Source organism: Moschus berezovskii, chromosome 2 (genome assembly GCF_049115385.1).
Source record: "Moschus berezovskii isolate FMDL1 chromosome 2, NW_MosBer_1.0, whole genome shotgun sequence".
In the NCBI taxonomy this organism is placed as follows: Eukaryota; Metazoa; Chordata; class Mammalia; order Artiodactyla; family Moschidae; genus Moschus; species Moschus berezovskii.
Genome location: NC_142461.1, coordinates 128,963,836 through 128,988,042, shown reverse-complemented (window position 1 = coordinate 128,988,042; position 24,207 = coordinate 128,963,836). Strand labels below are relative to the sequence as shown.

Genomic DNA, 24,207 nt, shown 5'->3' with positions numbered 1-24,207 from the left:
CAATTAATATTAAAAAGTATCAATTTTCACAAAATTAAAATAGAAAATTCCTTCTCATCCTTCATGTCTTAATTATGACCTATTCTGTAAAAGCTTCTCTGAGGACCCTAGGTAGACCTAGGCACTGTCTTCTTTATCTTTCCTCTGATTTGTATGCACACCTACTTTCTTTATTGTACTTACCTTATTGGGTTGTAGTTATTGGCATGTCTATCTCCTTACTACACTATAATTGAACTATGGATTTTCTTTTTTCAGTCTTTAGCACCATACATGGCATGAATTAGAAGCTCAATAAATGTTAGTTGAAAAAAATGAATTAACAGACTGCATGATTTGCTCAATAGCTGTTGATATTTACCTGATTCACAAAACAGGCTTGTTCTCTTTGATCTTCCATTCAAGTCAACATTTATCTCCTTCTACATAATACAAACAACAAAACAAATACCTTCAAATAATTTTTTCCAGGATCTGATCAACTACTATTTATATATTTAAAACACAAAAATTTATGATTTTTGAGAACTTCTCTTAAATGTAATTTTTTAAAGAAATGCACACATTTTGATGGTTATATTACATCTATTATTTACAGATTTAAACAAGTTTACAGTTATATTATAGGAGGGCCACAAGACTATGCACACGTGGTAATTTGCTAAGACTCAGGGGACTCAGAATATAGTTGTACTCACATCTAGTATTTATTATATTAATAGCAAAAGGATACACTATAGGATAAGTAAGGGGGAAAGACAGGAGGAGTCTGGGAAAATACAAGCACAGTTGCTTTCTCCCTCCTGTGGAAGGACACATTTGAACATGCTCTTTTCTCCAGCAATAAAAGTACATGTGTATAATGTTTTGGCCTCAGAAACCCATTAGAAACTCAGCACTTAAGGTTTTTTATTGAAGGTTCATCATGAAGACATCCTCTGCCTAATGCATATCTGAAATTCTAGACTCCCAAAAGGAAATCAGATGTTCAACAAAAGTCACATTTTCTGCAGAGTCTAGGTACATGTATGTACCTGTTCAGTTAGGGAATTTTCATATAGTTAGAGAATATTAGAAAAGCCAAGTTCCCAAACACTAGCCACAGGCCAGACTTGCAAGCAAGACACTACAAAGTCATCAATCTCAAGCCTACTCTTTTCTGCACAATATAATTTACTGTTAAATTAACTATTTTTGGAGTGCAGTGATTAGTAAGGAAGCTAACTCAATGGAATAAATGAACAAGTACATTTTTTTTTAACAACATTAAAAGAATAAACTTTTAAGGAGAGCTGGAAGGCAGAGTGCAGATTCTCTGAATATATGAGAGTTTAAGAACAGTGAATCGGGTGCAACAGACTTTTTCTTTTTGGGGGGGCTGCACTGTGTAGCTTGCAGGATCATAAGTTCCAGACCAGGTATGGAACCCAGACCTCCAACAGTGAAATTTCAAGTCCGAACCACTGGAGTGCCAGGGAATTTCCACAATAGGCTTTAAAAATAATTTTTTTAAATTGAAGGATAATTGCTTTACAGAATTTTTTGTTTTTCTGTCACATATCAACAAGAATCAGCCATAGGTACACCTATGTCTCCTCCTTCTCGGACCTCCCTCCCATCCCAACCTTGCCTGTCACAGAGCCCATGTTTGAGTTGCCTGAGTCATACAGCAAATTCCCATTGGCTATCTCTTTTACATATGGTGTTATAAATTTCTATGTTACTCTCTTCATATAGCCCCTTCTCCCTCCTCTCATCCCACCATGGCCATAGGTCTGTTCTCTATGTCTGTTTCTCTACTGCTGCTCTGAAAATAAATTCATCAGTGCCATCTCTTCAGACTCCATATATATGTGTCAGTATTCCCTGGTGGCTTAGAGGTTAAAGTGTCTGCCTCCAATGCGGGAGGCCCGGGTTCGATCCCTGGGTCGGGAAGATCCCCTGGAGATGGAAATGGTAACCCACTCCAGTATTCTTGCCTGGAGAATCCCATGGACGGAGAAGCCTGGTAGGCTACAGTCCACAGGGTCACAAAGAGTCGGACACGACTGAGCGACTGAACGGAACGGATACGATATTTACATTTCTCTTTCTGACTTACTTCACTCTCTATAATAGGTTCCAGTTTCGTCCACCTCATTAAATAGATTCATATGTATTCCTTTTTATGGCTGAGTAGTATTCCATTGTATATATGTACCACAGCTTCTTTATCCATTCATCTGTCGATGGACATCTAGGTTCCTTCCATGTTCTAGATATTGCATAAAGTGCAGCAATGGACATTGCGGTACATGTGTCTTTTTCAATTTTGATTTCCTTAGGGTATATGTCTAGGAGTGGGATTGCCAGGTCATATGGTGGTTTTATTCCTAGTCTCTATACTGTCTTCCATAGTGGCTATATAAGTTTACATTCCCACCAGCAATGCAAGAGGATTCCCTTTTCTCCACACCCTCTCTAGCATTTATTGTTTGTAGAGTTTTCAATGATGGCCATTCTGACTGGTGTGAGGTGGTATCTCATTTTAGTTTTGACTTGCGTTTATCTAATAATGAGTGATATTGAGCATCTTTTCATGTGCTTGTTAACCATCTGTATGTCTTCTTTGGAGAAATGTCTCTTCAGGTTCCTTTCCCACTTTTTGACTGGGTGGTTTGCTCTCCTGGTATTGAGTTGTATGAGCTGCTTGTATATTTTGTAATTAATTCTTTATCATTGTTCCCTTTGCTATCATTTTCTTCCATTCCAAGGGTTGTCTTTTCACCTTGTTTGTAGTTTCCTTTGCTGTGCAAAAGCTTTTAACTTTTAATAGGTCTCACTTGTTTATTTTTGTTTTTATTTCCATTACTCTAGGATGTGGGTCACAGAAGATCTTGCTTTAATTTATGTCATTGAGTGTTCTGCCTATAAGAGTTTAATAGTTTCTGGTCTTACATTTAGGTCTTAAATCTATTGTGAGTAATCCATATTTTTGTGTATGGTATTAGGAAGTGTTCTAATTTCATTCTCTTGCATGTAGTTGACCAGTTTTCCTAGCACCACTTATTGAAGAGGCTGTCTTTGCCCCATTGTATATTCTTGCCTCCTTTGTCAAAAATAAGGCACTGTAGGTATGTGGGTTTATCTCTGGGTTCTCTACCTTGTTCCAATGGTCAATATTTTTGTTTTTGTGCCAGTACCATACTGTCTTGATGACAGTAGCATTTAAGAATAGTCTGAAGTCAGGAAACTTTCTCAAGACTGCTTTGGCTATTTCATGTGAATTGTGAAATTTTTGGTTCTAGTTCTGTGAAAAATGCCATTGGTAATTTGATAGGGATCACACTGAATCTGTAGGTTGCATTTGGTAGTATAATCATTTTTACAATATTGATCATCCTACCCAGGAACATGGAATATCTCTCAATCTCTTTAAGTCATCTCTGACTTCTTTCATCAGTGTCTCATAGTTTGCTGTATACAGGTCTTTTGTCTCTTTAGGTAGGTTTATTCCTAGATATTTTATTCTTTTTGTTGCAGTGGTGAATGGTATTGATTCCTTAATTCCTTTCTGATTTTTCAATGCTAGTATATAGGAGTCCAAGTGATTTGTGTGTTGACCTTGTATCCTGCAACTTTTTTGAATTTGTTGATTACTAGAGCTAATCAGTGAATTCACAATAGACTTTTTAAATTCCCAGATCTAAGATTTGAACACAGACCATCAGACATACATTATCTGACAGTGATAAGCTTTGTACAACATATTGTAAACAGGAAGTAATACTTTTCATAATAAAATTCTAATGGTATTTCTGATAATAAACTAGATATTTGTGGACATTTAATATTCATTTTCAAGAAATATGGATGGCAAATTTAAGAATGCACACATTACTCAAAAAAGGTCAATAATAAAATGTATTTAAAGAAGTTTTTCATTTTTTTGTTCTTGTTTTGGTTTTTAGTAAATGACATAGTCTTTAATATTTGTTGGTCAATATGAGGACTTTAGATGTTAAGAGTTAGTAAAAAATTTCTTTTTCATGCTTAATGTGGTTATTAACACAGCAGAACATTGAAAAGTGAACTGTTTGTTCATAATAAAACTGCTACAGAAAAGCATATTAATCACACTTTTATGAATTGTATATAATGAACTCTCTCAAAAATTATGCATTAGAGGACATGGAAAATGATGCTACTTTCTACCATAATCAAATAGAATTCATTTAGAAAAATTTTAATAAATTTCCAGTATACTGAAATCTCTTTCAAATCATGTTAACTTTTTAAGAGTTCAAACAGTTAACACTGTGCTGCTAAGGTAAATGGAAGATGTGGTTTTTGACTCACAAAACCACCAGTAAGTTGGCATCCCACAGAGAAAGGTATCTATGTATCTATGTTATACCGAGATGTCACACCCTGAACTTTTGCTGGTAACTTTTCAAAAGCAATTAACCGATCATTAGTCAAAAGGGAATGGGAAGAGATGGCCTGTCTCAGAACAGTCCATCATCACTATCCAAAGTCCAATCAAATAAGCCTAATTTGATACTTCCTCTGAAGGTTGAAGGTATGTACCATGAACTGTATGTTGCAGCCTATTTTGGGGAATTTTATATTAATTTCAGCGAGTAAAGTTCTATATAGTAGCTTCGTGAATGAATTTTTTTAATGAATGATGATCATAGAATAGTACTTCATTTATCATTTGCATTTGGAGCAAAGGAAATATTATATACCTCAACTTTTGAATGATTCAAATAAGTCAGTGAAGATCTGGGAAAATTTCTTGTAGCTGAATTCTGAGGCGAAATCATTGAATCCTTAGTTGAGACACATGGCTCCCCTGGACAAAGAAGAGAAAACAAAGAAAAGAAACAAAGATAATATTGCTGGATTAAGGATGAATGTTCATGAAAAGAACTGATTCAATGTTCTTCCTGCTGACTGAGCACAATCACTGGGTTACATCAATCAGGGATTCACCTGAGTTAAGGAAGTATCACCAAGAATAACATGTGCTTTTTGATGTTCAGAGCCTACAAATTTCCAGTGGCTCACCATTGTCCTCAAAACCAAGTCTGAGATCCTTAACCTCTGATTCTAATTCATATACTACTATGCCAATTTAATTCCTATAATCACAAACCACTGGCAGATTTAACTAGATATTTGCATTTCATTCAGTCTTCAATGGAAAACCATTCACAACTTGAATAGGGAAATAACCAAAACTGTGTTTTAGGAAAATTGCTTCTATACCAAAACATATAGTAGATCAAAAAGAGGAGGAAGAGGTTGGGGAAAGATTACTGAAATATTTAAGGATGGACAAAACAAAGCCAGCAGTTGTGGGAATGGAAAAGAGGAGAGGGGAAGAGGAATTAAGGAGGTAGGTTAGACAGAGACTGGTAAAGTTGGGATATGAAATTTAAGTAAGGAAGAGTCACAGATTAGTCAAGTTTTATCCTGGGTAAAAACAGGAGAATGAAGAATTTGATTTTTTGTGTTGAATCTAAGGTGGCCATTGGGTACTACATGGAGGGTTCTAGCATGTTCTATGTGTGTATACTGTAGGATACGCATGGAAGTGCTTTGAGTGACTTCCAGAAATCTAACAACATGCAGAAAAACTTAGCTTTTGTATATTCCACTCAAGAGGAGATACAAACTAGGATACATTGCCAATGAGGAATATATGGAAGTGGAATATGAGGGCCTTCCTGGGAAGTGCTCTGTATTGTAACCTACCGAACCATAGTATGTCAGTACCTTACTCTATTTATCACTGGAACAGTTACAGCAGGTATTCTAACTTGTCCACACCTCACAATTTTCAAAAACCATCCTCATCAAGCAATCATTCAAATATATAGGCTAATTAAAAAATAAAAATTCAAAAATAGTTTCATATCATGTTTTATTCTCCAAAATAACCATGATTTTTATAATCAAGGAAAACAACTTGAGAAACTATATGGTGAAACCATAATTAGGTACTTAACAAATAACAAAACAAATATGAAATGTTCTTTATTTTCTTACCTCTATCATCAAAAACACTTGGTTTTTTACTTGTCTCTCCATCTTTCTAAATGGCACAACATTAAATATAAGAATATTCATTAGTAACTTTTCTTCTTAAAGAGATTTGCCTTACATCAATCAACCAAATTAATACAGATTTTCTTGTCTTTAATCTTTTAACTCTCTCATGAAAACTGACTCAGGGGAAATACTTAATACTAGTCTCCTAGGGTGGTGATGGAGAAGACTCTTGAGAGTCCCTTGGACTGCAAGGAGATCCAAACAGTCCATTCTAAAGGAGATCAATCCTGGGTGGTCATTGGAAGGACTGATGCTTAAGCTGAAACTCCAATACTTTGGCCACCTCATGTGACGAGTTAACTCACTGACAAAGACTCTGATGCTGGGAAGGATTGGGGTCGGGAGGAGAAGGGGATGACAGAGAATGAGATGGCTGGATGGTATTACAGACTCGACGGACATGAGTTTGAATGAACTGCGGGAGTTGGGGATGGACAGGGAGGCCTGGCGTGCTGTGATTCATGGGGTCGCAAAGAGTCGGACACGACTGAGCGACTGAACTGAACTGAACTGAGGGTACCTTCTACAGGTAGGTACTAGTTCTATAGGTATTTCACTAGTTCAAAATTGAGTTTAGTATGTAGCTATGTATAAATCTGCTCCTCTTCCAGTATTCCATACTTTGTTAAAATTCATGGTAATCTATTTAATGGCTGAAACTTGAAAGTTTATTTTTAAACTTTTAAAATTGTCTAAAAACTTTAGTCATTTGCTTTGTTTCAGGGAAATACAATCCAAACTATTCTAATCCAAGTAACGCTTTAAAAACACATTGCTTGGAATCAAAATAAAATTTATCATTCCATATTCTTTACTTACGTAAAACATTTTTTTGTGCCTGTCTGCTTCCCTAAACAATAAGTCCTCAAGAGGAAAGATTATGTATCCTATGTGACCGGTTTATTCATTTTTCCTTCCTTCTGGAAAAAGCCATAGGGCTTTGGCCAACAAATGCTCAATAGATAATAGATATTATCATTACAGTTGCTAAATGATTGTTTGGATTAGTTTCTGCTAAATTACATAGTGAGTTTAGCACAAAGGTAAATCAACACATATAGGGGAAAGGATCAGTTCTCAGGAATAGACCCTAATATCCCTAACAGATAAGTTAACATGCTAGAGAAGGAGACAGTTCATAGAAGCAACAGTGAACTAGATAAATTAATAATCAGCACACAAAAGTTTGAGACATAATTTTATACCTTTTGTTCAGCATCATCTTGTGCATCTGGCTTACAAACAACAGCAGGTACAGATTTTTTGGCAACATTCTTTGAACTACTTAGAGATCTCTGAAGAGTGCTAACGCAGGGTCCTAAAAGTAAATCAAAGAGAAACAGCATACTTTTAAAAAGAACTCACTGAAGTATAATTGAAGTAACATAAACTGTATGGTTTCCTGAATTTAAAAATATGCTCATAACTGTGAAGCCATCACTACAACCAAAATAAAATTTATAATACCCCCTGAAAGTTCCCTCATTCAACTTGGTAATCCATCTATCTCTTTCTTCCCATTCTCTGACAACACTGCTCTGTACTTCTAAGATTTATTTGCATTTTCTAGAATTTTATAGGAATGGTATCATATAGCATGTATTCTTTTTTTGCCTGGCTTCTTTCACTCAACATAATATTGTATGTTTTAAAAATTAATTCCTTTTATTTCTAAAATTCATTCCATTGCAATGGATTTCTCACAATTATTTTTATCTACTCCCCTGTTGAGATTTACACTTTTGGCAACTTACAAATATTTATGAATTTACCTGCACAAGTTTTTGTGCATATATGTTTTCAATTTTATTGAGTAAATACATAGTAGTAGATGGCTAGGTCATATGGTAGGTATATGTCTAATATTTAAGAAATGTCAAACTGTTTTCCAAAGTGGTTGTACCATATCATACTATTCAGCAGTGTACCAAAGTTTTAATTCTTCCACAACCTTGTCACACTTAATAGGCAGAAGAAAAGAAATAAGATCCAAGTGAAAAGGAAAGAGAAAAACAAGAGAAAATAAAGTAAACAGTTTAAAACTGATAAGTCAGAAGACTGATCAGGAAAAAGAGAAGACACAGAGATAATGAAGCATAACAGAGACTATAGACGATACTAAAAATAATAAATTACAGAAAGGTATAGCAATAAGTTATAAAATGAGACATGTTTTCCATCAAATCCAAAAAAATGACCAAATCTCATTCATGAGCAAATAGAAAATATGAAGAACATCATATCTGTTTAATAAATGGAATGTGTTCTTTAAAACATTTCCACAAAGAAAACTCTAGGCTCAAATGACTTTCCTTCTGAATTATACAACATACCAAAGGAAGAATTTACACTAATTCTACACAAATTCATTCAGAAAAATGAAGAGTGAACTCATCTCCTAACTTATACTTTGAGACCAGAATCATTCAGATATAAAAATCATATAAAAATTACAAGACATTATAAGAAAAACTCAGTCAATATCCTCCCATGCCAAAAGATGTAAAAATTATATACACTGAATCTAACAATATATACTAGAAAATAATACATAATGAATAAGTGATGCTTATCCCAAGAACATAGGGTGGTTTATTATTCAAAAATAAGTCAAAGTAACTTACCACAGTAGGAGTAAAAAGAAGGAAATTTAGATGACTATCTCCAAGATGCAAGGAAAAACATGGGAAAACTCAACACCCATTCATGATGAAATTTCTTAGTGAATGGGAGTAGGAGAGGATATGTCTTTCCTTCGATAAAAGTTACCTTCAAATCTCTAGGGCTAATAGTTTATATTGAACACTTAGCCTTAAATTTTAGAACAAGATCAGGATGTCCACAATCACCTTTTGTTCAACATTGTTCTTGAAATCCTGGCCATCAAGAAAAAGAAATGAAAGGTGAACCAACAAAATTTCCAAATGACTGTTGTAGAAACTGGAGAGCTGAAAAGATACATGCATGCCAATGTTCACAGCACTGCTATTTACAATAGTCAAGATATGGAAATAATCCAAGTGCCCATCAACAAATGATTGGCTTAACATACACACACATACACACAAAATGGAATATTAATATTATGTGGCCATAAAAAGAATGAAATACTGCCATTTGCAGTAACATGGATGGACCTAGAGAGAATATTATGCTTAGTGAAGTAAGTCACATATAGAGAGACAGATACTTTATGATATCACTTATATGTGCAATCTAAAAGGTAATACAAGTGAATCTCTACAAAACGGAACCAGACTTACAGACTTAGAAAACAAACATGGTTACCATAGGGGAGATGGAGTAAGGGAGAGACAAATTAGTATAGGATTAATGGATACAAACTATATTCAAAAAAATAGATAAAACAATAAGGATTTGTTGTATAGCACAAGGAATTATATTCAATAGCTTGTAATAATATATAATGGAATATAATTTGCAAAAAAAAAAAACCATGAATCATTTTTACACCTGAAACTAACATAATATTGTAAATAAACTATACTTCAATTAAAAATTAAAATTTCTATGGAAATGTAATGGCCCTAAAACAACCAAGTTAACCGAGAAAAACAATAAATGTTGGAGAACTCAAACTGTCAAATTTCAAGACTCATTATAAGGCTACAGTAATTAACAGAATACTGTTTTCACATAAGGGCAAAGAGACCAATGAAACAAAACATCATGTCCAGAAATAGGTCCAACTATATATATATATACATATCACTTCATCTTTTCAAAGATGCTAACGAAAATCACTGGTTGTAAACAACTTAATGTGTACAGATTAAGTTTCTCAAGAAAGCTAACAAAATTCAATAGGGTTGTGTCAAAAAGGACTCTAGAGTTATCTTGAAGGGGCTCTCACCTGCCAGAGCTGTCACAATTTCAGAATAAACAAGCACAGTAATAGCAATATGGGCAGTTTCCCTGGTAGGTCAGTGGGTAAAGAATCCACCTGCGATGCAGGAAACTGCCAGTAATACAAGAGAGTCAGGTTTGATCTCTGGGTCAGCAAGATCCCCTGGAGGAGGGCATAGCAAGCCCCTCCAGTATTCTTGCCTGGAAAATTCCATGGACAGAGGATCCTGGTGGACTACAGCCCATAGCATTACAAAGAGCTGGACATGACTGAAGCAACATAGCACAAACACACGGAAGATGGTACTGAAATAATTCATTATTTTGAAAAATAATAAATGATATTAAAATATTAAGCATCAGTCTGCTTTTCTTAAATACTGTATCACAATGTAACCAATCAGAAGTTGAGGGTAAATTTCTTTTTATTCAGTTTAGTCGCTCAGTCATGTCCAACTCTTTGCGACCCCATGAATCACAGCACACCAGGCCTCCCTGTCCATCACTAACCCCCAGAGTTCACTCAAACTCATGTCCATCGAGTCGGTGATGCCATCCAGCCATTTCATTCTCTGTCGTCCCCATCTCCACCCATCCCCAATCCCTCCTAGCATCAAACTCTTTTCCAGTGAGTCAACTTGTTGCATGAGGTGGCCAAAGTATTGCAGTTTCAGCTTCAGCATCAGTCCTTCCAATGAACGCCCAGGATTGATATCCTTTAGAATGGACTGGTTGGATCTCCTTGCAGTCCAAGAGAGTCTTCTTTTTATTAGACTATTCTAATTTATAAAGAAGAGATGATAGAATTAAAATAACCCAATTTTGAAACCTATAATTAATTCATTGATCAGGCCTTGAGCACAAATGGCTGTTAATATCACAAAGAGAAAAACAATGCAATATTATGGGGCTTCCTGATAGAAAGATAGACTACCATCTATGAATCAATCTTGCTAAAGAACCTGAACTTGAAAGTAAATAAACTAATACTTTACTAGAAATGCAGAAGCAATGACACACACCATATAGATGCAATCAGCAAAACTTCAGTCACTGAGGAGCTCAACAAGGCAAGCAATTCCTTTTCTGAAACAAATAAACTGCAGTTTGAAAAAAGAGGATGAAGGGAAGGAGGGAAGAAGAGGGATATATGGAAGGAGAATCCATAGATTAAAAGAGACTCAGAAGATATACAAACTATTGCAATATTTGTCAATGTAGATTCAAAGTAACTTCCAAATATTTTTGTGATATTTATGAGATTGCTGGAAAGCTGAATAGTAATTTAATATCTGATTACATTAAGGACTTTCCTTAAGGGCTTCCCTGGTGGCTCAGATGGTAAAGTGTCTGTCTGCAATGTGGGACACCTGGGTTTGATCCCTGGGCTGGGAATATCCCCTGGAGAAGGAAATGGCAATCCACTCCAGTATTCTTGCCTGGAAACTCCCGTGGACGATGGAGCCTGGTAGGCTACAATCCATGGGGTCACAAAGAGCTGAAGCAACTGAGCGGCTTCACTTTCTTTCACTTTACCTTAATGACTTATTCATTTGTGTAATGAGATCAGAGTATTGTGGTTATGCATTAAAAATAATCCTAATCCTTTAGGTATATAATAATATACTGATGGATGAAATAATGTGTGTGATGTGCTTTAAAATAATAGGGCACCAGGGAGAAGTTGAGGGCACAGACAAAACAAAATAGTCCATGAATTGTTGAAATTGAAAGAGAGGCACATAAGTATTCTGCTGGTTTTTGCTTATGTTTGAAATGTTTAATAAGAAAGAATAAAAAATGCCATTAACAAAATGATGAAAATATTTCCCACAAATAAGGTAAAAGACTAATAATTTTTCAATATCAAAGAGAATTCATACAAATGAGCCTGAAAAAGTAACAAAATATACAAAATATAATGAAAATATGTGAAATTTTATTGTACTGAATTAAGAATTTCTTCACATCAAAAAATATTTGAAAAAGAATAGATATATGTATATGTTACTTTTCTGTATACCTGAAACTTACACAAAATTGTTAATCAACTGTACACCAATAGAAAAAAAGTTAAGATAAAAAGAATAAAAATAACCAGAAACATTAGGGGTTAAAAGGCAACCAAAATGTAAATTATTTGACTAAATATAATAGACTGTCTACCTCTATTTAACTATTTAAATAATGATTACTTTGAGTGAGTGTGTGGTATATGTAGGCATAATATATAAGGTACCTAATAACAAAGGGGAGAGGAAAAAGGAAATATATATACTGGTAAGATTTCTACACTTTACATTTTACATAAAGAGGTAGAATGTCTAGTCAGAGTTGATTGTGATAAGCTAAGTAAGTATATTATTACCTTGAACAACCACTAAAATATCTGTACAAAGAGATATAGTAAAAACATTAGCCACGGAAAACTGGGAATAAAGTTTTTAAAATACCATGTATAATAGTATCAAAGATGAAGCACTTATTCATAAATAGAACATATACAAGATTTCTAAAAAAAAAAAAAAAAGATTTCTAAGCTGAAAACTACAAACACTTATGAAAGAAATCAAAGGTGACCTAAACAAATAGAAATACCATGTTTACGGATTGGAAGATCCTGTAAGATTTATCTCTCTTTCATTCAAAAATCCTGGCATATTTTTTGATGTAAGGCTGAGTATAAAACTTATACTCAGGCAAATGAATTAAAATGTCCATAAAAACTGGGAAGAAAAATAAACTTGCTGGATATTATACTACTTTATTTTAAGACAATAACAAGCTACAATAATCAAAGATAGTGCAATATGGGCAAAAGGATAGACATACTGAAAAATTAGAAATGGAAAATTGAAAGACAAATCACTGATTAAAATATTATCAAATCAGATACCTGAAAAAGACTTAAATTCAGAATACATTAATAACTTTCAAAATTCAATAGTAAAAAAACTGTCCAAATAATAATGAGGAAAAGGCTTCAAAAGCTACTTCAACAAGCAGGATTTACAAAAGATAAAAAACATATGAAAAAATACTCATCATTAGACAGCAGAGAAATACAAATGAAAGCCACAACGATATACCATTAGTTAGTTCAGTCGCTCAGTCGTGTCCAACTCTTTGCGACCCCATGAATCACAGCATGCCAGGCCTCCCTGTCCATCACCAACTCCCGGAGTTCACTCAAACTCATGGCCACAGAGTCGGTGATGCCATCCAGTCATCTCATTCGTTGTCGTCCCCTTCTTCTCCCGCCCCCAATCCCTCCCAGCATCAGACTCTTTTCCAGTGAGTCAACTCGTCGCATGAGGTGGCCAAAGTATTGGAGTTTCAGCTTTAGCATCAGTCCTTCCAATGAACAACGAGGATCGATCTCCTTTAGAATGGACTGGTTGGATCTCCTTGCAGTCCAAGGGACTCTCAAGAGTCTTCTCCAACACCACAGTTCAAAAGCATCAATTCTTTGGCGATCAGCTTTCTTCACAGTCCAGCTCTCACATCCATATATGACCACTGGAAAAACCATAGCCTTGACAAGACGGATCTTGGTTGGCAAAGTAATGTCTCTGCTTTTTAATATACTATCTAGGTTGGTCATAACTTTCCTTCCAAGGAATAAGCGTCTTTTAATTTCAAGCTGCAATTAGCATCTGCAGTGATTCTGGAGCCCCCAAAAATAAAGCCTGACACTGTTTCCACTGTTTCCCCAGCTATTTCCCATGAAGTGATGGGACCAGATGCCATGATCTTTGTTTTCTGAATGTTGAGCTTCAAGCCAACCTTTTCACTCTTCTCTTTCACTTTCATCAAGAGGCTTTTTAGTTCCTCTTCACTTTCTGCCATAAGGGTGGTATCATCTGCATATCTCAGGTTATTGATATTTCTCCTGGCAATCTTCTTCCAGCACAGTGTTCTTCATGATGTACTCTGCATATAAGTTAAATAAGCAGGGTGACAGTATACAACCTTGACGTACTCCTTTTCCTATTTGGAACCAGTCTGTTGTTCCATGTCCAGTTCTAACTGTTGCTTCCTGACCTGCATACAGGTTTCTCAAGAGGCAGGTCAGGTGGTCTGGGATTCCCATCTCTTTCAGAATTTACCATGATCTCGCATGCATTACTAATGGGGGATACCGAATGTTATAGCTACTCTGAGAAACAGGCAATTCTTTATAAACTTCAACATACACAATAACAATCCCTTGTTCACATAAAAAGCTTAATGTATACTTCTGATCTTTCTATTCATAATCACACAAATCTGAAACAACCATATTTTCTTCAACTGATATCCATTGCATACACACAATGGAAATAAAATGGAGTAAACTACTGACAAATGAAATAATTTGAATGAATTTCAAAGGCACTATGTTGAGTGAAAGGAACAATTATCAAAATGTCCATTTATAAGACATTTTCCAAAGAAAAACGAACTGTAGTAATGGACAACATATCAGTGGTTGCCTGGGCTTATCAGTGGGAGGAAGGAATGCATGACTGCCAAAGGACATTTTTGGAATGTTGGAAATGTTATGATTGTGATAGAAGTCACACAATTCCATATGTGTTAAAACTCATGCAATTACATAAAACCATTCCATTTTGCTTTAAAGTAATTTAAAAACCAAAATAAAATACCTCCAGATCTTTGAGATTGTAAAAATATAGAGACAATAAATAGGAACTGTAGAGAATTCTGACCTCTGAACTCTGCTTGCATTGCTGCCAATTACAAAATGTTGAGAAAACTGCCCATAATAGTGGAAAGGCTATTATACCATATGGAGTTCATACTCAGTGCAATGGTGAGAAGCAAAGTAAGGAAGTTTGATTATGGTGAATGAGAGAGAGGAACACTTATATTATATAATTGTGATATCACTACTGTACATTTCTAAAGTTTATAGAGAATGACTCACATGCCAATCTCTAGGACTGGAGAGTAGAAATAGAATCTTCCCATCGCTCCCAGATAAAGCATTAATACAGTTTTAGAATTCATCTTTATCTTTCAGTTATACTTAATTAAATTTATAGTTCTGATACCTGGAGAACTGTAACAGATGGACTAGTATCCTGGTGAGGCTGAAAATAGTACTTTCCATTTATCATTCTTTCCTCCAATTATATTTTGACATCCGTGAGAAGGAAATAGCAACCCATGCCAGTATTCTTGCTTGGATAATTCCATGAACAGAGGAGCCTGATGGGCTCCTGGGGTTCATGGGGTCACAGGGTTCATGGGCTCCTGATGGGTTCATGGGGTCACAGAGAGTCGGACATGACTAAATGACTAATTTTTTTTCTTTCTAAGACGAGTATGACCTGCATTAAACACTAGTTTTATTTATTTATTTATTTATTTTATTGGAGGCTAATTACTTTACAATATTATATTGGTTGGTTTTGCCATACATTGATATGTATCCGCCCTGGGTGTACATGTGTTCCCCTTCCTGAACCCCCCCTCCCACCTCCCTCCTCCCCATATCCTCCTTCCAGGTCATCCCCGTGCACCAGCCCCGAGCATCCTGTATCATGCGTCAAACCTGGACTGGTGATTCATTTCACATATGATAATATACATGCTTCAATGCCATTCTCCCAAATCATCCCACCTTCACCCTCTCCCTCAGAGTCCCAAAGACTGTTCTATACACCTATGACTCTTTTGCGGTCTCATATACAGGGTTAAGGTTACCATCTTTCTAAGTTCCATATATATGTGTTAGTATACTGTATTAATGTTTTTCTTTCTGGCTTACTTCATTCTGTATAATAGGCTCCAGTTTCATCCACCTCATTAGAACTGATTCAAATGCATTCTTTTTGATGGCTGAAAAATACTCCATTGTGTATATGTACCAAAGCTTTCTCATCCATTCGTCTGCAGATGGACATCTAGGTGGCTTCCATGTCCTTGCTATTATAAACAGTGCTGCAATGAACATTGGAGTACATGTGTTTCTTTCAATTTCGGTTTCCTCTGTGTGTATGCCCAGGAGTGCGATTGCTGGATCATATGGCAGTTCTATTTCCGGTTTTTTGAGGAATCTCCACACTGTTCTCCATAGTGGCTGTACTAGTTTGCATTCCCACCAACAGTGTAAAAGGGTTCCCTTTTCTCCACACCCTCTCCAGCATTTATTGCATGTAGACTTTTGGATAGCAGCCATTCTGACTGGTGTGGAATGGTATCTCATTGTGGTTTTGATTTGCATTTCTCTGATTATGAGGGATGTTGAGCATTTTTTCATGTGTTAGCCATCTTTATAGTTTTAGAAAGCCATTCTGCATAACTGCTTTACAAACTGAGAATTTAGTTTTATTGTCTATATTTAGTGGATATGTGGCTTGTGTTGTCATAATTGTATATGTTGTAAGTAATTCTTTGGTGTTTTATTAAAAAAAAAAAAAAACCAAAAACTTTTGATTTTAAAAATGGGACCCACTAAGTTCAGAACTGAATTAAGTAAACTACAGTAGTCCTGAGTGGAAGACAGCCTTAGCTCAATCCTGTTTCACCCTAGAAACTTTATGAGAGTAATAAAATTACACCCTTGGGTAAGAACAATTTTAAACTTTTCATGAGTTTGAATGAACTCTGGGAGTTGGTGATGGATAGGGAGGCCTGGCGTGCTGTGATTCATGGGATCGAAAAGAGTTGGATACGATTGAGTGACTGAACTGAACTGAACTGATTTAGAATTTAACTGATAAATACAAATGGATTTAATTTTTATACTTAATTTTTCCTTCAAATTTAAGATGGGAGAAGAATTCATATTGTTCAACTTCAAATAGTCTTATACTTTTGATAGTGTATTATTTGGAGAATATTTATGCTATTATTTGGGTTCCTGGTCTAATCCAATGAGCTCTAACAGACAACATGAAGTAACACAGAATGATATAAATAATAAAGTGATGTTTCATTGGAGTCCATGGTGGACTGAATTAATGTAATTAATTTCTGATCCACTTCAGAATTTTCAAAAATCATTTTGAGCAATATAAAAATTATCTTGCAATTTTTTGTTTCACATACTGTTCATTCAGCAGCAATGGACCATTTAATTTATCTAAAATGATGATATAAGGCCAGAATACTAAATTAGTAATTAGAGATAAAATTCTGGAAGCAATAGAGTTGTATCATTGTTTGTAAGCATCACCCTAAATCTGTCATTTGACAAAAAGGACTAGAGGAATTATCTGCATTTAAGCCAAAAAAAGCCATCCAAATTCAGTCTTCCCAAAAATACTATTTAATATTTCTTATTATAATATTAAATTACCATATGCTCCTCTGTTTGGTTTCTGGTCAGCAACAGTATAAACTACCTTTATGTCATCATTCTTCTTCTTTTTCTTCTTTGGAGAAAAAGCTTTAAAATGCAACAAAACATTTATTTTTAATAATGGTGATGACAGAATTACCCAAGATAGACTCTCTTATCATATCACTAGGAAGTGAGCTTATATGCTAATTATATTCAGCATTTGGGGGAGGTATTGGAGAACAAGAAGAAATATGAAATGTGATTACTCTTCAAATATTATCCCTTTAGGTTAAAAGATATACTGAAAGGAAAGAATTTTCTTCTGACAGAAAAGCTATACCTGGGTTATTAACTGTAACTTACCATTTCCTTTTTATAGAAATTTGATACCAGTAGAGCTACTGGCTGGAGACCCACTAGCCCACAGTGACAATTGCAACTCTTGAATGTGCCTCACAAATTAGCATAAGTAACCATATACATATTCCTTCTCTGTAAAAAAGGAAATTATAATTTCTGCTTCTAACCAATTAGGAGGACAAAGGAACTTCATAGCATGTGTGCTCAATGTTTTTTCAGTAAAATTTTCACATATGCGAGTGATCTTTTCTCTAACTAGACCAGGTTCACCGAATATTCCTTTCCTCTCTTATTCTCTCTGTCCCTCTGGAAGCTATTTGGAAGATGACAAAATCACTATAGGGGTATAACGCAATTTGTCACCTAGATAAAATAATTTATCTACCACTTCCTCAAAAGAGGAGATTTGAGGTAACAATCTGTTTAAAATGTCTTCTTGACCACATTCACAGACAGACAGACAGACACACACACACACACAGACACACACACACAGACACACACAGTACTTAATAGTCTGTGAAACACAAAGGTGGGAGTTACAATATTATGGATAATTAAGATAGTGGGAAATATGGAATACATGGATTAAGAATAACACAAAGTATTAGACAGTTCAAAGGACAAGTATCTTCCAATTACAGACATCAAGAAAGACTTTTTTATTGTGTCATTTATGGTGAAGATCTAAAGAATTGTAGGATTTGAATAGATGAACAGTAAACATGGCATTCCAGGCTAGAAACTTGGATAAAGAGAAGCACAGAAGTATAAATGGTAAATTGCGTTTTAGGAAAGGTCAGTAGTCTCATTTGATTAGACAATTAACTGAATGCTTGCTATGGGCAAGAACTTTTAGGCTCTTTATGGGATTTAGAAGTATTATCTCCTCAAATGATAAAACTGATTCAAAGATGTTAAATAATTTGTATAACCTATTTACAAGGCTAGAAAACGATAAAGCAGGACTTGAACTTCAGCAGTTTGGCTCCAGTTTGGGTGCATATCACGCCTAGATCATATCCACCTTCTTCAAAAGGTAATGTGAAGTAAAGTTAGGTTTAAGTTTGACAGTGGTGATGAATGGCTGCTTAAGAAGTCTGAGCTTCATTTAAGAGTTAATGGAAATCTTTACGCTTGGGGGCTAGGAGAAGAAACTATCAGAGCAGACCTTTACATATAATTATGTAATAGCATAAAATAATGGATTTGAGGCAGGTAAAAATAAGAGTCAATGGAGACTAGTTAGTAATCTACTGTAGTGACAAAGGGACTCTCACCAAGAAACAGCATTGATGGGACAGAAGCAGGATTGATGGGATGCTGTGATAACTCACGGAAGATTTGTGTTTTTCCCTGATACATATACTCACAGATAATTAAAAAAAAAACCTACATATTTTTATTCTGGCTAAGAAATTTTAATATCATTAATTTAACAAATACTACTATAGTCTTATAATGTTAGAAATAAGAGGAAGCTGGTAGATTTTGGGCATAACAAAGTAATGACCTGAAGTCTTTCCTTTAAACTTTGTTTCTTCCTTTTTTCCTTTTTCTTCCCTTCCATCTTTTTCTACTTCCTCCTTTCTTTCATCTTTTTTTTTTTCTGGTACTGTCTATTCTTTATGGCTGGCAAAATAGTAGAATATCATGTTGGTAGGTAATAGCAACTATTTACAAATTTTTAATTTTAGTAGAACAAAATATTACAGGTTCCTATGCAATATTGCTCTTTATAGCATCGGACTTTACTTCCATCACCAGTCACATCCACAAGTGGTTGCTGTTTTTGCTTTGGCTCCATCTCTTCATTCTTCTGGAGTTATGTCTTCAACAATCTCCAATAGCATATTGGGCACCTACCAACCTGGGGAGTTCCTCATTAGTGTCCTATCTTTTTTCCTTTTCGTACAGTTTGTGGGATTCTCAAGGCAAGAATACTGAAGTAGTTTGCCATTCCCTTCTCCAGTGGACCACGTTTTGTCAGAACTCTCCACCATGACCCGTCTGTCCTAGGTGGCCCTATACAGCATACTCATAATTTCATTGAGTCAGACAAAGCTGTGATCCATGTGATCAGTTTGGTCTGTTTCCTGTGATTGTGGTTTTCATTCTGTCTGTCCTCTGATGGATGAGAGGCTTATGGAAGCTTCCTGATGGGAGAGACTGACTGAGGAGGAAACTAGGTCTTGTTCTGATGGGCAGACCCATCATATTGATTATATTCTTTACAGGCAAAGATGGACAAGCTCTATAGAGTCAGCAAAAACAAGACCAGGAGCTGGCTCAGATCATGAACTCCTACTGCCAAATTCAGACATAAATTGAAGACAGTAGGGAAAAATACCAGACTATTGAGGTATGACCAAAATCAAATCCCTATGATTATACAGGGGAAGTGACAAATAGATTCAAGGGATTAGATCTTATAGAGTACCTGATGAACTATGGACGGAGGTTCATAACATTGCACAGGAGGCAGTGATCAAGACCATCCCAAAGAAAAAGAAATGCAAAAAGGGAAAATGGTTGCCTGAGGAGGCCTTCCAAACAGTTGAGAAAAAAAAGAAGTGAACGCAAAGGAGAAAAGGAAAGATATACCCATTTGAATGCAGAGTTCCAAAGAATAGCAAGGAGAGACAAGAAAGCCTTCCTCAGAAATCAATGCAAAGAAAGAGAGGAAAACAATAGAATGGGAAAGACTAGAAATCTCTACAAGAAAATTACAGATACAAAGGGAACATTTCATGCAAATATGGGCACAATAAAGGACAGAAATGGTATGTACCTAACAGAAACAGAAGATATTAAGAAGTCGCAATGATACACAGAAGAACTATACAAAAAGGATCTTCATGACCCAGATAACCATGATGGTGTGATCAGTCACCTAGAGCCAGACATCCTGGAATGCGAAGTCAAGTGGGCATAGGAAACATTAGTATGAACAAAACTAGTGGAGGTGATGGAATTCCAGGTGAGTTATTTCAAATCCTAAAAGATGAAGCTGTGAAAGTGCTGCACTCAATATGTCAGCAAATTTGGAAAATTGAGTAGTGGCCACAGGACTGGAAAAGGCCAGTCTTCATTCCAATCCCAAAGAAAGGCAATGCCAAAGAATGTTCAAACTACTGCACAATTGTACTCATCTCACACACTAGTAATGTTCAAAATTCTCCAAGCCAGGCTTCAACAATATGTGAATTTTGAACTTCCAGATATTCAAGCTGGATTTAGAAAAGACAGAGGAAACAGAGACTAAATGCCTACATCTGTTGGATTCTGGGAAAATCAAGAAAGTTCCAGAAAAACACCTCCTTCTGCTTTATTGACTATGCCAAAGCCTTTGACTGTGTGGATCACAACAAATGGTGGAAAATTCTTAAAGAAATGAAAATAACAGACCACCTTACCTGCCTCCTAATAAAGCTGTATGCCTGTCAAGAAGCAACAGTTACAACTGGACATGGAACAAAAGACTGGTTCCAAATCTGGTAAAGGGTACGTCAAGGCTACATATTGCCACCCTGCTTATATGCACTCTTATATGCAGAGTACATCATGCAAAAAGTCGAGCTGGATAAAGCACAAGCTGGAATCAAGACTGCCAGGAGGAATATCAATAACCTCAGATATGCAGATGATACCACCCTTATGGCAGAAAGTGAAAAAAAAAAAAAAACTAAAGAGCCTGTTGATGAAAGTGAAAGAGGAGAGTGAAAAAGTTGACTTAAAATTCAACATTCTGAAAACTAAGATCATGGCATCACTTCATGGCAAATAGTTGGGGAAACAATGGAAACAGTGAGAGACTATTTTTGGGGAGCTCCAAAATCACTGCAGATGGTGGCTTCAGCCACGAAGTTAAAAGATGCTTGCTCCTTGGAAGGAAAGCTATGACCAACCTAGACAGCATATTAAAAAGCAGAGCCATTAATTTGTCAAAAATGTTCCATCTAGTCAAAGCAATGGTTTTTCCAGTAGTCATGTATGGATGTGAGAGTTGGACTATAAAGAAAGCTGAGCACTGAAGAATTGATGCTTTTGAACTGTGGTGTTGGAGACGACTTGTGAGAGTCCCTGGGACTGCAAGGAGATCCAACCAGTGTATCCTAAAGGAAGACAGTCCTGAATATTCATTGGAAGGATGGATGCTGAAAACTTCAACACTTTGGCCACCTGATGCAAAGAACTGACTCCTTGGAAAAGATCCTGATCCTGGGAAAGACTGAGGTGGGAGGAGAAGGGGATGACAGAGGATGAGATGTTTGAATGCTGTCACTGACTCAATGGACAAGAGTTTGAGTAAGCTCTGGGAGTTGGTGATAGGGAAGCCTGGCATGCTACAGTCCATGGAGTTTCAAAGAATTGGACATGGCTGAGCGACTAAACCTAAATGAGCACAAAATATATTTTAAGTATAAGGAAGTTGGCTAGAACTGCAGTATAGGCATGATTCTCTGCTGAATCACTTGATAAGGCTATTTTAGTTTGTTTTAATTTATATATATATTTCTATATTTCAACTTGAACTGTGATAGGGAAATTCCTAGAATCCTGCCCTGGTACAAAGCAGAAAGCAAGCATGAGCAATTGTTTTGCAAAAGAATTTTTTACATAAGTATATAGTCAAGTACTTTCTATATAGCTACATTAGATATTAATATTCTCACATTCATAATGTAGTCCATCTTGTTCTCCGTAATCATTTGTATTTTTCCTCATATCTTCTTTTTTAATGCCACTTTCTTGCATTTTTTGTAAATGATAAGCCATTTTTTTCTCTAGAAGAGCTTGTTTCTAAAATATTAAATAAGTATATTGGTTAACATCAACTTGCTGTTTAAAGATACAAATAAATATTTAAAATGTGACAGTATGTTGGAAATGAGCAGTCATTCCTGTCCTGTGACTTGTAAAGTTATTCTGAACATAAATTTGGGAGGGTGGTAATGGGTAAATTTCCATATGTTGTCAAACAGGAAGAATATATTTAACCCTTAGATGCAGTTTTTCTCATTGCACACCTTCAGGGTATCCAGTTTTAGATCAGACATCATCTCAATGTACTCCTCTCCTGTGATTTTAGGCAAATTCTAAATCATCTTCAGTTGGAGAATTCCTTTACCAAAAGTCACTCAGGTCAAACAAACATAAACAGAATATCATACATGAAATCTGGCTTCTTTTTGTATATCTCTGGACTAATATTGACACTGGATATACCAGAAAAGAGACAGCTGCACAGAGAAAGATCTCCAGTAATCCTGAGAGAATTTCCTAGAGTAGTAGTCAGCAAGAGAATGGATTAGTACTTATATGACTTTTATGTGAGAAACTACCAAAGACCAAAGACAGACCCATCCCAAAGCAATCAAGAAAAAATATTTGGCACCAATCTATGATGCTTATTCTCATGAGGCTACCCAGAAACAAATTCATTAAGTCATAGGGTATTGAGTAGAGTACTAAAATGGGTCTTGCCTCTGCAGTGATTAATAACTTGTCCCAGATTCAATATGGTTCTATTCCCATCTAACAAATATTAAAAAGCAAGACTTATAAAAATCAAACCATTTCCAAATAAATCTATCTATATTCAAGGAAAAAGAGCTAAGGAGTATTATTCAAAGATGAAAATACTCAGCACACACAATAAAAAGTTCACAATATTTGGCATCCAATCAAGGAATACCAAGCATATAAAGAAGTACAGAAATATGACCCATAAAGAGAGTAATCAATCAAAAATAACCCAGAAATGATACAGATGTTAGACTTAAAGGTAACATTAAAATAAATAAGCTGAAAACAGAGTTACCATATGATCCTGCAATCCTATTCTTGGACATATATATAGAGAAATCTAATTCACAAAGATACACTCCAAAATTCACTGCAGCACTATTTACAATAGCCAAGACAAGGAAGTAATGTAAATGTCCATTGACAGCTGAATGGATAAAGAAGACACAACGTGTATACATACACAATGGAATATTCAGTTCAGTTGAGTTCAGTTCAGTCACTCAGTCGTGTCTGACTCTTCGCGATCCCATGAATCACAGCACGCCAGGCCTCCCTGTCCATCACCAACTCCTGGCGTTCACTCAAACTCATGTCCATCAAGTCGGTGATGCCATCTGGCCATCTCATTCTCTGTCGTCCCCTTCTCCTCCTGCCCCCAATCCCTCCCAGCATCAGTCTTTTCCAGTGAGTCAACTCGTCACATGAGGTGGCCAAAGTATTGGAGTTTCAGCTTTAGCATCAGTCCTTCCAATGGAATATTACTCAGCCATAAAAAGAATGACAATGCCACTTGAAGCAACATGGATGGACCTAGAGATTATCATACTAAGTGAAATAAATCAGAGACAAATATATATCACTTATATGTGAGATCTAAAAAATAAATTAAAAAAAGAAAAAATAATAAAATAAAAAAAAATAATACAGATGAACTTATTTACAAAGCAGAAATAGACTCACAGGCACAGAAAGAAAAAAAAAAACTGAAGACTGCCAAAGGGGGTAGAGAGACAAATTAAGAGTTTGATATTAACATAAACACACTACTATATATA

At 35.6% G+C, this 24,207-nt stretch overlaps 1 protein-coding gene across 1 annotated transcript in view; it reads right to left on the bottom strand.

The window, feature by feature from the left end:
* Nucleotides 1-24,207, bottom strand: part of FSIP2 (fibrous sheath interacting protein 2) — a 149,289-nt gene that overhangs the window by 88,499 nt on the left and 36,583 nt on the right. The window contains exons 8-13 of the mRNA XM_055398640.2: nucleotides 22,297-22,423; nucleotides 17,276-17,365; nucleotides 7,305-7,417; nucleotides 6,037-6,082; nucleotides 4,731-4,837; nucleotides 362-422 (exon numbers count right to left, since the gene is read on the bottom strand). Of these exons, the coding sequence (XP_055254615.2) occupies nucleotides 362-422; nucleotides 4,731-4,837; nucleotides 6,037-6,082; nucleotides 7,305-7,417; nucleotides 17,276-17,365; nucleotides 22,297-22,423 (544 nt within the window). The remainder of the gene's footprint in view (nucleotides 1-361; nucleotides 423-4,730; nucleotides 4,838-6,036; nucleotides 6,083-7,304; nucleotides 7,418-17,275; nucleotides 17,366-22,296; nucleotides 22,424-24,207) is intronic.